Source organism: Taeniopygia guttata, chromosome 1 (genome assembly GCF_048771995.1).
Source record: "Taeniopygia guttata chromosome 1, bTaeGut7.mat, whole genome shotgun sequence".
Lineage (NCBI taxonomy): Eukaryota > Metazoa > Chordata > Aves > Passeriformes > Estrildidae > Taeniopygia > Taeniopygia guttata.
This window is the reverse complement of record NC_133024.1, coordinates 107,117,810-107,133,734: the sequence shown is the minus strand read 5'-3', so window position 1 is coordinate 107,133,734 and position 15,925 is coordinate 107,117,810. Positions and strand designations below refer to the sequence as shown.

General features: G+C 42.0%; 1 protein-coding gene across 1 annotated transcript; it reads left to right on the top strand.

Moving 5' to 3' along the window:
* The first annotated feature begins 1,836 nt into the window (after positions 1 to 1,836).
* Positions 1,837 to 9,278, top strand: DYNLT3 (dynein light chain Tctex-type 3). Its single transcript, XM_030282577.4, has 5 exons — positions 1,837 to 1,993; positions 3,068 to 3,109; positions 4,905 to 5,028; positions 5,968 to 6,045; positions 7,074 to 9,278. The coding sequence occupies exons 1-5, from the start codon at positions 1,964 to 1,966 to the stop codon at positions 7,148 to 7,150; spliced, it is 351 nt and encodes a 116-aa protein (XP_030138437.1). The 5' UTR covers positions 1,837 to 1,963; the 3' UTR covers positions 7,151 to 9,278.
* Positions 9,279 to 15,925: the final 6,647 nt, after the last annotated feature.

Sequence of the window (15,925 nt, the reverse complement as noted above, 5' to 3'; positions counted from 1 at the left end):
TAATAATTTTTAAAAATCTATTTATTTGAATATTTCTAAACAGAACAGAAAAACAGGCTAGGAATTATTTTTGTTTGATACTATACTGCATCCAAAGATACAGATGTAAAGGATACAAAGGATAAAAAAAATCCACAGGATGCAAGGATAAGTTATTTAAGGACTGTTAGCTTTGTCTACAGGATGCCACAATGCATATACAACAAATGCTTCCACTAGCTTTTATTTCACTAAAAACCAGCATGCAATTTCATCCCTAGCTTAGCTCAGAAAAATACTGTAGAGGTCACAGAAAAAAAAAAAGAGAAACCTTTATACTGCAGGAGATTTTCTTTCATGTTTTCCTATGACAAGATCCCTCTGCACTTGCTCATAGAGATCTGCTTTTAAAGAGGTTTAGTCTTCACCTTCAATTTTTTCCTTCCATGACCACTAGCAAATACTAAACATTAAAGCTGTGTTGAGAGCAGGGCAATAAAAAACACTTTGTTTTACTTCCCTCTGGACTTTCAGGTTTTGCAAATACAATTTTTCCAATGAATGTGCAATTAAGACTGAACAAGAAACATTTTTGTAAAGCAGGTATCTGTATGTCCAAACATATTCCACTGATGCTGAAACTAGAAGCCATAGTCTTCTCTATCATGTTTAATTTGGTTTAGAAGTACAAGAAAAAGCTGGAGAAAATGCGGGAGAAATCACAGGAGAGAAATCTACACAAGATTCCTAGAAGTCCCCCAGTAAAAATAATAGCAATTAAAAAAAAAAAAAAAAAAACAAAAAAAACACTGAAACAACAACAAAATCCCTGCCCTTTGAAAATTCTGCAGTTTTGTTACGAGGTGCCTTTCCTGTTTCCCAGGCAACTTCAGAGACAGCAAAGATATGAGATATAGATATATATATATATGTGTATGTGTGTGTGTGTGTGTGTGTGTGTGTGTGTGTGTATGTGTGTGTGTGTGTATTAAGTGAAATAAAACTCAGGATCAATTCTCTATAATGAAATAGAATTTTAGGAACCATAACTTAAATTTGCCTTTTTTGTAACTTTGGTGGCAACATTATTAGTAACTAATGGCAACTTTGTGCCGGATGCTTGACACCGATTCGTTCAGAGCAGAGGGAAAAGGGGAGCACAGGAAGGCAGAGGGGTGACAGCTCCAGGGGCAGCTTTGTATGCCCAGCCAAGGACTTGGCAACAGGAGCAGCAGAGCAGAGGAGCATTCCCTGCTCCTAGCAGGGCCTGTGCTCACACAGTGGGCAGTGGCAGTGCCTGTGGAGGAGCGGCTGCCCGGCTGTCGAACCCGGGGAGGAGCACTCGTTCAGAGAGGCACAGAATCATAAAATGGTTTGGGTTGGAAGGGACATCAAGCACCGTCTTGTTCCAACCCCCCTGCCATGGGCAGGGACACCTTCCACTCCCCCAGGTTGTTGGGAGCCCCATCCAGCCTGGCCCTGAGCCCTGCCAGGGATGGGGCATCCACAGCTTCTCTGGGCAGCCTGTGCCAGTGCCTCACCAGCCGAACAGGGAAGAATTTTTTCCTAATATCTAATCTAAACCTACACTCTCGGTTTGAAATCTTTCCTCCTTGTCCTGTCACCACATACTCTGTAAATATTCTTTCCTTTGGGCTCCCTTCAGGCACTGGAAGGCCGCAGCTGGGTCACCCCAAGCCAGGCTGAACAATCCCAACTCTCTCATCCTTTCCTCCATCCCTCTGATCAACCCGGTGGCCGCCTCTGGACTGGCTCCAACACGTCCCTGTCCTTGCTGCTCTGGGGACCTTTCCTCTCCTTCCCCTCCCGGCTGGGCAGGGCGGCTCCGGGAGCCCCGCCCGGCCCTGCCCAGCCCGGCCCTGCCCGGCCCGGCCCTGCCCGGCGGAGGCGGAGCCGCGCAGGACTCGCCGCTGCCGCCGCTGCCGGAACCGGTGCCGGAACCGCTGCCGCCCGCGCCGGGGCCATGGAGGAGTTTCACCCCCACAACGATGAGGTAGGGCCGCCGCCTCGCCCGGCGCCGTGCCCGGGGCTATGCCCGGCGCCCCCCGCCCCTGAGGGGCCGGGGCCGGGGCCGGGGCCGCGGGCTGGATGTTCCCTCCGGGAAGAAGCCTGGGGGCGCTGCCGCTGGGGCTGTCAGACCGCGGCCATTTTTTCCTGGGGGAAAAAAAAAAAAACAAAACAAAAAACCCAAAACATTTCCATGGAAAAAAAAAAAAAACCCCAAAACATTTCCATGGGAAAAGCCCAGGAGGTGCCGGGCCCGGGCAGCGCCGCGGGCTGGTCCTGCCAGTTGGAGCGGAGGAGCCGATGCCCCCCCCGAACGCCGCTTCAGGGCTCTGGCCACCAGTTTCTATTTAAAAATCAACCAAAACTCCAAGCAACTTAAACATTAGTGCCCTTGAGGTTTCTGCCCCTGCCCCAGTGTTTGAAGTTCATGGCTGGGAAGAGGCGGGTGGCGCAAGGGAATGTGCCATGGTTCCTTTGTGAGCCAAGCCAAGTGCCCGTGAGCAGGAAGGAGCAGAAAATAGGAGGCATTAAAACCTGCAAGCTTCTTCTGTGCTTGAGAAAGGTGCTTGGTAAGGTAATGACTGTGCAAACCAATGTTTCAAATCTTAGGTTTGCAAACCAGTGTTTCAAGTATTAGGTTTGCAAAACCATGTTTTGCCCTTGGGAAGCAAGATGTAACCTGTGGGTTAGCAAGTTTGTGTCTCCAATAAAAACACTGATTAAAACCCAGAGGAAAAAAAATATATCATTTAATTTTTCCTGGGGAATAGTCCTGTGACAAGCACAGAATTTAATCTTTACAGAAAACATAAAGTGAACCTGTTTCAGAGTTCACTGTGATCTGAATCTTTTGGCCCCACTCGAACATCACTAGAAAAGCAATGCTAAATAGCAAATGCATGGAGCTGAGGAAAAAAAAGTAAGATTTTAAAATTATACTAACAGACTACAATGCAAATAACCAGACACAAGGCCTAATCATTATGTGTGCTGTAGAGTGAAATTATAATTTGTTTACTTTTCTGGCAGAAATAATAATAATAATTCTTTTCTATTGCAGATGATCTTCAATGCTGATGAGGCCCACAACATAGTTAAGGAGGTAGGTTTTAGCTAACAGCTGTGTTTCAAAGAAATGCTTTACCATACCTTGCACAGTAGTCAAAGCAGTTATTTTCATTGACCACCCCAGATAAATATAAAATTATATAGAATTAGTATTTATATAAAGACAGAGTTTAACTTTGAGCTGCTTTAAGCTTCATTTAATTGCTGTCTTCAACTACCTAAAGAGGAGAAGGTAGATGAGAGGGGAGCCAGATCTGCATTACAGTGGAAAGAGTCAGTGTGACAGTCAGAAGCTGCAAGGGAAATTCACTCCAATTTGTTTTTTCCCCTTTATCCAGCTAGAGAGAAGCTAATCACTGGAGAGGTTGCAGGGACAGCTTGTGGAGTCTCCATCCTTAGAGATTTTTAAAACTTGACTGGACAAGGCCTTGAACAATGTTATCAGACTTGGAAGTTAGCCTTGGCATGTGTGGGAGGTTGCACTCTATGAGCTCCTTGTTCTAGCTTTTAAAGTACATTTTTTTGCAGAGAAAGAGCACGATGAAAGTGAGGAGTCTGATAGTCTAAATTAAACACCTAGGAACTAGACAGTGGTTAATGGGAAGCTTGTGCCTCGCAGATGCTCTCAGGTTTTGCAAGGAAATAGTGTTTTGAGACAGGGGTTTCTAGAGGGACTCTGCGGGTCCTTTCCCACCTGTGCTTTTTGGAGCTCCTCTAGTACACAGCAGCAAGCTCTTGGATGTTAGATAAACAACAGTTCAGCCCTTTATGTAACTGTCCCTGCCTTGTAAAGCCAATACGGTGTGACAAGGTCTTCAGACACTGGGAGTAAAGCCAACTGTTTCTGATTGGAAGCTTAACCAGGGCCAAGGAGCTCCAGCACTGGGTACATCTCTGGAAGGACCAAAATCCCTGAGGGGTCTTGTCTCTCTTCTGCCTTCTGTTGTGTTTTGTGCCTTTTTGTTTCCACTGACTCCTCTGGCCAGCTTTGTACAGTGTGCGGTCAGAATTAACTGGGCTTTTCAAAATCTGGGACACAGGTCTCTTACACAGCCTGTTAGTGGGGGATAAATGCATGGGATACATCTTACTGAATCACAGGAGAACACAGTTTTACTTCCCTTACCTTTTCCAGGTGTGTGTTTCTTAAGTGAATTCCTCACCTTTAAGAAGTATCCATCAGCAGATAATACTGAATTTCTCAGGAGCAGACAATCCAATTTAAGAGTTATCATTTGAGAGAAGGATTTTTCTTCAATCATTTTAAGTTTAAGCAAGTGTTGCCCAATCTGTAGCTGTGGGAGAACATTAAATTTTCCAACAGTTCAGATGTTTATGCTGCAAGATATGACCCTTGAGTTTCTTCCCCATCTTTTAACCAGGCATGTGAGTTTCACTGTCACTCTATCTCTGTGAAGATTTTGGATGGCTTGCCAGCCCAAGCTGATATTATTGATTTGGGTAGTGCCATCCCCAGCAGCTTCTGAAAACCAAACTGGAGCTGGCAGTCATTAGGAATAGTGGGATGTGTTCTGATCTTCACTGGCAAATAGATCCATTCACTTGATATCCAAAGCATATGGCTAACGCCTTTCCTGCAAGAAATATTTAGTCACTTTTATACCTGTAATATTGTGGTAAATATGTACTAAAAATGAATTTCCAAAAAGGGTCATTTTACTTCCTGTTCCGCAGCTGATCCTAATAAGCTTGATTGATTAAAAGTAACCTAATTGCCAGGAAAACATCCCTCAGATTAAGCAAAACATTTTATAATTCCTCATTTTGAAGTGTGTTTACTGTAACTGTTTTTCCCCCTTCTGTTCTAGTGCATAGAAAATGTTTTAGGCAAGGCAGATTATAATCACAACAAAGTCAACCAGTGGACTGCTGCTATAGTAGAACAGTCACTGACCCATCTGGTGAAACTTGGGAAAACCTATAAGTACATTGGTAAGTACAAGCAGCTGTACTTGTAGCACAAGCAGTTGCAATAAATAATTGCTGAAAGGTTCAGGGGAATGCTATAAACAAAACAGAGCAGGCACCCAAACTCTTTTGATATGGAGATATTTAGTAATACCTGTGGTAAAGCTGTGGCAGTTTTACCTGGGCTGATCATGCTGGCAACACTTAACAAAAGATTACAAGTTATGTGGTCTTTCCTGATAGTAATGCAACCCAAGACAATTATATCAACATTTTAGTATCAGTTCTGGAAAAATTGCTATCTTTAATAAAATTTTCAGTGAGATTAAGCCTCCTCTAAAGAGAGACGTCTGGAAGACTTTAGTCCTGTGTGCAAAGTCATATCCCATTATATTTATGTGTATACAGGTGGAAGGAAAAAGGTAAATAATAAAGTTTAACCCATTTTGGTCATTTTGTGGAGTGTTGATCTAATAGCAAGTGTTTGCACTCTGTTCTGTTTTGAAAGTCTTGGACTCAGGTTGTCAGTGGTTTTATGACCATTGCAGGTCAGTCTAGAAAAGCTGCTCATTACTGGAGTCTGGTTTCAGAGAGGAGTCAACAAGTATTTTTGGGAAACAACTCTCATCAAGTGTGACTTCTGCTGTACCTGTGAGGACAGCACCTACAATCCCATTCTGAGGGGCACAAGCCATATTTAAGTAGTTTAAGGATAAAAACCATAATCCTATTAGCCAGTGTTTTGTTGAAGCCGTTGTCTTCATGTGAGTAAAAATAATCATGAAATGAGTAACAAATTCTTGAGGAAAATACTGGGGCCAAAGGGGTTGTCAAAAAAGGTTTTGTCTTAGCTGAATGCCACATGCCAGCCCTTTGGAAATGTAATACAGGCTCGAGTTTGTAAATGCTGAATGATTCACCTCTTCTGCTTTAATTCTCTGGTTTTATGGCTGTATCTTGCAGTTACCTGTGCAGTGATGCAGAGGAGTGGAGCTGGTCTTCACACAGCAAGCTCATGCTTCTGGGATACCACAACTGATGGTAAGTATCCCCATCCAAATAGAAAATTTGTAACAAGAGAAATGTTACTTCTTGCTCAGTTGTAGTAGTTGGGTTGGACATTTTTGGGAATGGCTGTGGAAGCAGTAATTTTGAGAATGAGGTGCTTGTTTACAATCTCAGCAAAAATGTTATCAGTCAGTGCAGGCACTGAAAGCAGTTGCTTTGTAAATTATGAGGAGCAGGAACAGAAAAACCTTTCATTCTGAAATGAGCCAAAACATTTAATTCTCTCAGCTGAAGAAGCAGAAAATGTTGCTCACTGTAAATACACGTGGGTTGCCCTAAACATATCTGCCTGCTGGGAGGGGACAGCTACTTTAGAGGAGAAAATAACTTAGTGAAAAATAGAAATAATTTGACTTAAAGTATGTGTTTCAGTTGTGTAAATGTCAGCAAGGCTTTGGATGCATTGTTGCTTCAAAATTAGTTCTAAATAGATTTTTTCACACGTTGAGAATATCACAGGGAAAAACAGTATTAAAATAATTTGTTGTCTGTCACAGATACAGAAAGGTCTGTTTAGAAGACTGTGCCAAGGTTTGAGTTTAAAAAACAGAGAGAGCCTCAAAAAGTCAACCAACTTGAAAAGAAATCATAATATAAAGTTTAATCTTCATATTTCTTTTGCTTATAAGGCATTGATACAACAGATGAGGAAGAACAGCATAAAGTAAATATATTTCTGATTTCTTGTCTGATTGTCATGCCAGTTTCAGTATGGGAATTTCAAGGATTTTTGCAAGTCCAGTTTTTAAAGAAAGATACTGGAATGGTCTTTTCCTGTTAACTTTCTTAATCTTACAAGTCTCATATTAGGTAGCAAGCAATGTATAAGTTAATAAAATGTTGTGAGGATTTTAGTTTTTTATAGTCAAGCTGACATACTATTATTTCCCTTAAATTACAATTTAAATATTCATCCTAATCTGGCATAATTTACACTTCAATAAAGTGACTGTAGTAAAGACAATGGAATTCTATTTTAATTTTGTAATAATCTATTCCAGGAACCTGCACAGTGAGATGGGAAAACCGAACCATGAACTGCATTGTCAATGTGTTTGCTGTTGCTATTATCCTGTAGCTGACTGGAAGAGAAATAGAAGCAACACCGAAGCCTTTAAAAAAATAAATCATCCTAACCCATAGCTAAATATTTCAAACTATTATTTGTTTCTGTATGAGCAGCATACAGAAGTTCTTTACAGAGAGCATACAGTCTAAGCCAGTTCTCGTAGATTAGTTATCTGAAAGCTAGCAAAGAAAATTAATATATATAAATATAATATCTATCTGAAGAGAAAATTTTAATAATTTAAATATTTAGAAGTATGTTAATGGGAAGTTGCCACAAAATTCAGTAGAATTTATGTCAAAGCTAATATCAAAGATATTTTATTCCAGGGGAACAAAACACATCAAAGGAAATGTCAAAGGGCAAGCAAGACCTCTCAGGATTATGGTGCCTTTGAGAACAAATTATGAACACAATTCATAGTGGATATACTGTAAACAATACTGGTTCTCCATGCTTGGTTAAACAAAGCAAACTCTCCCTTGGAGTGCAGGTGCTTGTGAAATTGCATGAGCATCACTTTTTGGTCAAGCATGAATGTTTACATGGACACTAAATCCAGGTAAGCTTTCCCCCTGGAGGCAGAGGAGGACTTTGCTGGGACAGAGGTGAAATACACCCAGTCCTAGCAGAATTCTAATTTGTCTTCAAATGAAGAGCATAATATTTGTTAGCAATTCAGGGAAACATGCTGGGGATCTGACACCAGCCTTTAATTAATCATTTATAAATCTGAAAACATTCTGAAGGTACTTCAATTTGATTTTATTCCATGATTACAGAATTTGTGACAAGCACTTTATTGATTCCTCACACAGGAGCCGGGGCAATATGACTGCACCCATACTCCAGGTAGGATTAAAGGGATCAGTGGGAAGGCACACACATTTCTAGAGGCTCTTGTTAGCTTTGAGAGTGTTTATCCAGGTAACATATCTGTTCTTTATAAGAGTTCTCCTATGTTCTCTAAGTCTAGAATTGGATCTTAGTCCTGTCAAATAAAACAGTTAAGTTTTCAGCACTAAGAATTCGCCTCCTTTAAAGATTTATGCAAGTTCTTAACTTAGCTCATCTAATGAGTCTTAACTTGAAATATTCCTCGTGGAAGAAAAGCATTTGCACACTTGCAAGTATTTGCTGGATTGGGGCCTACATTTTTTGTTGATAAATGCACAAATTATATGATAAAGAGATGTATCAATACCAAAAATGCCTAAATGATTGCTGCCACTAAGTGGCAGCTGCATTAAGTTGTTTGCTCAGATGCTGCTTAAGGATAGAATTGTTTGTTTATACTGTAGATCTTTGAAAGAGACTGGTAACAGCCTAACAGTACTGTAGGGCTGTTTTGAATTTTAAGAAATTAATATTAAAGCACTGTTATGCAGTTTTGTTTGGTTTGGGTTGTTTTTCAGATAACTGACTATTAAGGTATGAAATAAGAGTCCTGTGCAAAGAGCAAGCTAAAGAATATTTTGCTGCTTAAATTGTGTGTACGTGTAGCTAGTGTGACACTACAGAAGGAGCCCTGTGTACGTGTAGTTTACAATAATGTTCAAAATGTCTTGCTTTGCAGACATAAAATTCTGCTTTTACTGAAGTGCAAGTAAAATGAATACTGTAATACTGCATTTGCCAAAGGCAATTGTTGTGTGAAAATGTGTGTTTGTTGTACTGACCTTCAAATGTAGATTAATAATTAAGCATTATTTGGGTTAGGATAGAAATTTCTGAATTAGGTTCCAGCATCCAAGAAGCCAAACTGTGGAACTGACAAAAATACATTCGTTTCATTCATATTTGGGATTGTGCAATGTGAAAAAAATGTGAGGCAGCAACTAGAAGGTGTGATCAGTATGGTTAAAGAAGTGGGTGAGTAAAACCAGTGGTGGCTGTTGTGCTCCTGTCATGGGTATTGAGGTGCAATGATCAGAAGAAATATTCCACACAGCTACTTGTAATCGCATTTGATATTTTTGTTTTACTTGAAAACCAGGTGCACTGAGTAAGACTATCAGTTTAATGAGGCTTGGTGGAGGTCCTCCTGCAGAAGAACCCTAGGAAATACTGCTTAATTATATGACTGTTTAATTTTTCTTTCTACCAAAAAAAAAAATAAAGTTTTGCCTTAGTTGTATTTTTGCTTTGTGTTCTTGATCAATATAAAAAGTAACAGAAAAAATATTCCTCTTACTTCCCTTCACTTGTCTCCAATAGTGGGAATTTGGGAAATATGCTGAAGATGCATTTTAGAGACAAAATCTTCTAGAAATCCTGTTCCAGGCTTGGCTAAATTTCTTACACTTCTATTTCTGCCACTTTTCCCGTACTGCGAATCTTGATGGTACAAGTTAAAGCTTTTTTACTACAGAAAGATTATTTTGAAACTCTGGAAAAAATATTTTCATTCTTCATAATGTCCTAGTAAACTTGTGTTCCATCTTTCTTTTCCCCATCCTCTGATGGGGAAAGATGGAAAACAAGAGCTACTTTTAACTCTCCTAACAAATGCTGAACATTATTATCTGCTTTTCCAAGTAGTTCATTTTAAGGCTAAATCTATGATTTGCAGACTATGAAAGCCCACAACATTTGACTGGTATTTTCTAGCAATACCTATTTTCTTTGTTGTGGCAATCAGGGGTTTGAGTTATGGTTAACAATGGGGATCTTATTAACAGGACAGAAGGGTTTGTATTAAGGCACAGCCCATGTAGAGGGTGCTGTGTGTTCCCATGTATGATTTCTTGATGAAAGACACCTGCTGTTCTTCCCACGCAGGTTTTGTTGATGTAAACAGAGAAGTGTGAAAGTGGAAGTAAGGGAGCAGATTTGTTACTTCCCTTATTGCCTGCTGGGTGTCTGCCAGTCACTCCTTACCTTTGTGATGGCTGTGATCCCATTACACTCGATCTGTGCCACCGGTACAAAGTCTGCTGTGTTCACTCAGATTCATGCAATCTAAAGCACTCACAGAAGCCACTAAAATCCCAGCTTGCAGCTAAGCCCTGTAGAGCTGGATGTGAATGTCAGCACTCTGATATTTTAAATACACCATAAAAGAAACTGTTAGCTTCTGGTAGTCTGCATGCATCAGTACAGGGCTGCCATATAGAGACAGACAGGCTTTGCTCTAATACAGAGAGCAGTTCCTGTAATGAGCAATTCTTACCTGATTATTGGGATGTGCCTTGCTGTCTCTGCAGTCTGACCAGGGCGTTTTGTTCCCATTTAATTTGGAGAGGGATTTTTTTTAGCGCAGTCATGGTGTTGATAAAAGCACAGAGCCAGTCTACACCCCCATCAGAATATCCTGAGTCAGGAAGTTCTGTGTGCTGCAGGACCTTCCCAGCTCAAAGCCAGCACCAGTTTGTCTCTCAGGGAGTATCAGCCCAGAGGTGATATCTGTAAATGCAGCAATAAACCCAGCTGTACTGTGGCTCCAAAGCCAAGCTGTCACATTTATATTGTGCTGCCTGTGAGCTGCTCTGCCTGCTGGGTCTCTGCCAGGTGAGGGCTCTGTGGGCACTAGTCGTGTATGGAATGGTTTCTGTCTCTCCCCTCCTCAGAGAAAGCTGCAGCCAAGCACCACATGCCCACTGAGGGCCATTTTTCTATTTTGATGAATCTAAATCACCATTGAGTAACTGGAGGTTTTAGCTCCCATGTTCCACCAAGCATCTGTTTTCAGACACAGGAAGCATATGTGGCAGCAGCTGTATTTGTTACATAAAAGTTTTCTAAAAAGAAACAGGGTTGTGCTAGAATGACAGCTGCAAACACCTCTGAAACTACCATCCAATGTCTAATCTAAAATGACTTGAAAAGGGGAGTAAGTGTCACAGAAACACCTCCCTGGTCATTATGGTTTGTGTTTGCACTTACCCTCATGCAAAGAAGCTACTGGGGTCACAGAGCACAAGTACTTAAAGCAAAAGAGATGGAAAGGCAAGTTTTTTAATGACACTAACATTCTGAAAATTTAAAGTTTTACTATAGGTACAGTTTTACAGTTTTACTACTATTTAAATTACTAAAAGAGTTTGTATCTGTGCTTATGAGGCTTCACAGCATAGAGATGACAGAGTTCAGAATCAAAGTCATCAAAATCCCCCGTGCAGAGGGGAAGGTGGTGAGATGGATTTCACTGGCTCAGCTGCAACACATTCAAACTGCTTTCTAGTCAGCAGGTTCTCCTCCTCATAGGCCTACATTGGATATAATTAAAAAATTTCTGAACAGCACCTCCTAGAGTATGAAGCATTATCATCCTAATTGCAAAACATCCACATGTGTAATCATCTTAGGAAGAAATCAAATATTACCTGTTCTATGATTTTGTGGCATTTACTGCAATTGTTGAGGCATCTGTTATATCTGTGTTTATTCACAACCAGCAGGGTAAAATTAGAGGTTGGGCGAAGGGGATGAATAAAATGAAGTCCTTATATGACAAAAAAGTAGTATGATCTTTCTATGGAACTTTCATACACACACATATATATTTCTAAATGTGCTCATCCCTTTTTATTTATCTATATTTCGAACAATTTTGAGTCAAACAGAGACAATTTTTTTTTAATTTAAAATTTCATGTCTTGTTGCTTATTTCCACTTCACAAATGTCTAGGTGTCAAGACAAGGACTCCAACAGTGTTCATACAAATATCCAAACAGAGATAATACAATTCAGCATTTAGATATTAGCCAGCAGAATTGAGAGGGTGAGGTAACAGCAAGTTTGTGACTGCCTTTACTGGTGCTCACAGAACTCTACTCCAAGCAGTCATGACTTTATCCAACCCCTGTCAATAACTCTGGGGGCTTTTTTTTTTTTTTTTTTTTTTTTTTCCCTTTGTGGGCTTGTACAGCAGCTGTTGAAATTGGTCTGGCCAAATCTCACAAGAATCTACTGCAGGGTTTCAAGTGAGGTCATTTGTTAGTCTGAAATATATTCATGACTATGTAAGAACCTCACAGATGAATGCTGTAATAGCTGTAAAGTGTTCGTGCCTGAGTTAAATGTTTCAGGAAATGATTCTTAAACAGTAAGCACAGTAGTAGCTGGGTGGCCTGGTGATGTGAGCAAATTATAGTTCCCTATTTCATGGCTCTCATTACAGGTCCTCTGAGTAGTAGTTGAAATGATTTTTTTTGTAGAGAAAAGCTTTGCAAAAGCTGGCTTTAGAAAGGAAAGAATTGAGAAGATTTAATTTAAAGTTTGTATCTGGATCAGCTGTGGCTTAGGGATCAGAGCTGAGATCTTCCAAGCTCATCTCTCTGTAGCATTGCTTTGCTATCATAAGCAACTTACACAGCTGCCTTTGGGGGGTGTGTGTGTCTGTGCAAAGTTGAGGCTTCGTTTGAATAGCCTGGAAAATGCATGCTTTTCTCTTTGCTCTCCAAGGGTTGCTGCACATGAAGCAAGCCCAGACCTCTCTGAACAGGCAGTTCTGCTGCTGCTGGTTCCAGGGACAGCTGCAGCAGGAGGGCAGTGGGCTGGGGTGGCTGCTGGGGGGTGAGCCAAGGAGGAAATGTCCTGCCTGCAGGCTTAGAAGTCATAGTTATGGCACATAACAGACATTTGTTACACAACAGCCAGGGGCAGTTATGTTTGTGGCGTTCCTCTCTAAACCCTTATTTTCTGTGAAACTGTCACAGCCTCCAGGAAACACTAGGCTGCCAACTGCCTGTCTTTGCTGGCTGGCAGATGCCCCAGACATGCTCCTCATCCTTCCCCACCGGGAATTGCAGAGTCAGGGCACAGCTGTGAGCGGGCTGGGACAGTCGCCCACCCATCTCCTGACTTGGGCTGGTTTGGCATTACCTGTTGGGCCCAGCTAAAGGAAGTTGTTGTACTCATGCTTAACTACAGATGTGACATACTTTTAATATCAGCATTGCAAATATTTAAAATGCCTTCCCTTGAGAAGAGACACAGGACTGACATTCATGTGTTGGATCACAAGAATAATGGTATCTATTGATACTGAAGAGATGTCAGTGAATTAAATATAAAGCTGATGCTACATATTGCCAACCTCCTTCATTTACCCACTGCAGCTGGTCAAGGGGCTGTACAATCTCCTAAATACTTTGTCCTTTATAAACAAACTTGAAACTGAGAAAAGCAAAGCAGAGAGGCTGTGTAAAAGGGGAAAGGAAAATACCAACAGCTGAAACAGAAACTGAAGAAAAAAGTGAGCTTCCAATTTACTTATTTTCCACACTCCACTCAAAGGGCCAACCCTGACACGCATCTGAATTTATAAAACCTGATCTCTATCCCTCCCTTTTTCAGTAACCCATTTGTTCCCTCAGCTCCTGTCTCATTTCTTTAGGAAAACAGATTAAACAAGTAAGCCCAGCTTGGAAATCAATCTTAAGCATTACTTAAACTGTAGCCACTGGAATGTGTGTCTCTGGTTCTCCAGAACAGTAGTAGCAGCAGTAGTAATATTGTTATTCTCACAGTATTATTACTGCATCATCCAGAAGCACTAAGTTTGGAGCAATGCCCAGCTATGCTGGATGTTATTCAAATGTTGAAGAAAATCCCAGCTACAGTCTCAAAGCCATTCAGTTTGACTGTGGAGAGAAAACTGAAATGGATGGACGCAAGACACGAAGAAGTAATATCAATTACTCCAAACCCAGCAGTCCTAGAATGGAATTTGTGCCCAGCAGCTGTCTCAGGATGAGGACAGAGATGAAGTCTCTGAGGAAGGTCATTGCTGAACATGTTGGTGGTGCCTGTTGGGAGAAGAATAATTGAGGGGTAGGGACTTTCCTTCTTAGAAACTTTACTCACAAGACCGAGAGTCTCATCGAGCTAGAAGTCAGCCACAAGAAAGTCTAAGATGAAAATGGGTGAGTCAACAACATTATAAAATAATTTTTCAGGTATGGATGGAAGAGGAGGAATTTTGGTAGTTGTATTAGCAAGAAATTGTTTCTATTCGCTTTTTAAAAATGAGAGCATTCTTGAGCTGGGTGGAGAAAAAGACAACAAAGTGAGAGGTTCCCTTTGTAGCATGTGTGACATTTACAAGGTATGCAAAGTCCTGGGCAACCTTTCCCACAGACACTTTCCTCAGCAGGAGTAAATACCTACTTGGCATGTAAGGCAGCTCTTTGCCAGCTTGCCCTACCAGTATTTTCTCTGCTGATACTGTTCCTTATGCAGTTACAAAATGCAAAATCTGTCCCCATTAGCTGGCAATGAGCAGTGTTTTCATCCTTTGGTAGGGGAAGGCCCAGTAACTCGAGAGAAATTAAAGGGATGTGGGCATTACCTTAATAAGGAGGGAACATCTGTTACCTCTGAAGAGGAAGTGGCATCTTAATGGGTTAGAGCTTAGTCTTTGCAAATGACCTGAAAGTGGCATGAGGGCTTTCATAACTTTCTTGGGTTAGGGGCTGGTTTCTGTTGCTTACATAAATGTCTGGTAAATTTTCCTGGTAGTCAGTTGCCTGCATCTATCAGCCTCTGACTCATCTGAGAAATGCAGATTTTTCATGCAGTGTGAACACTTGGGGGATGCTGTTTTTTCCTACCCAGTCTCAGAAGCTCAGACTCATACAGTGTCTGACATCATGCCAGCCAAAGCCTGGGCTGCATCAGCAGCACCGTGGGCAGCAGGAGAGGGAGGGGATTCAGCCCCTCTGCTCTGCAGTGCTGACACCCCACCTGCAGTGCTGAGTGCAGCACAGGGGCTTCCAGCAGAGGAAGGACATCACAGAATTCACAGAATTCACAGAATCACTGGGTTGGAAGAGACCTTCAAGATCAAGTCCAACCCAGCCCTAACAATTCAGCTAAGCCATGGCACTGAGTACGACATCCAGGCTTTTCTTAAACACATCCAGGGATGGTGACTCCACCACCTCCCTGGGCAGACCATTCCAATACTTTAATCACACTTTCCGTAAAAAACTTTTTCCTAATATCCAACCTGTATCTCCCTTGGTGCAGCTTGAGACTGTGTCCTCTGTTCTGTCAGTGCTGCCTGAGAAAGAGCCCACCCCCACCTGAGCTCAGCCACCTTTCAGGGAGCTGTAGAGAGTGATAATGTCACCCCTGAGTCTCCTTTTCTCCAGGCTGAGCACCCCCAGCTCCCTCAGCTGTTCCTCACAGGGTTTGTGTTCCCAGCCCCTCTCCAGCCTCGCTGCCTCCTCTGACACACTCAAGTGTCTCAAGGTCCTTCCCAAACGGAGGGGCCAGAACTGGACACAGCTCCATGTGTGCCCTCACCAGTGCCGAGTACAGGGGAGAATGACCTCCCTGGGCCTGCTGGCCACACCATTCCTGATCCAGGCAGGAGCCATTGGCCTTCCTGGCACCAGGGCACACACATCGACCTTGGAGAGAGCCCAGAGGAGACCACCAAGATGATCCAGGGGGACGGAGCACCTCTGCTGTGGAAAGGCTGAGAGAACTGGGATTGTTCAGCCTGGAGAGGAGAAGGCTTTGGGGTGACCTAACTGTGGCTTTCCAGTACCGGTAGGGAGCTGACAAGAAAGATGGAGGAAGACTTAACAAGAGCCTGGAGTTACTGGACAAGGGGAATGGGTTCAAACTGACACACAGTAGGTTTAGATTAGATGTAAAGGAGAAACTCTTTACAGCGAGGGTGGTAAGATACTGGGACAAGTTGTCAAAGAAGCTGTGACTGCCCCATCCCTGGAAGTGTTCAAGGCAAGGCTGAACTGGGCTCTGAGCAACCTGGTCCAGTGAAAGTTGTCCCTGACTATGACAGATGGGTTGGAATGAGATGATCTTCA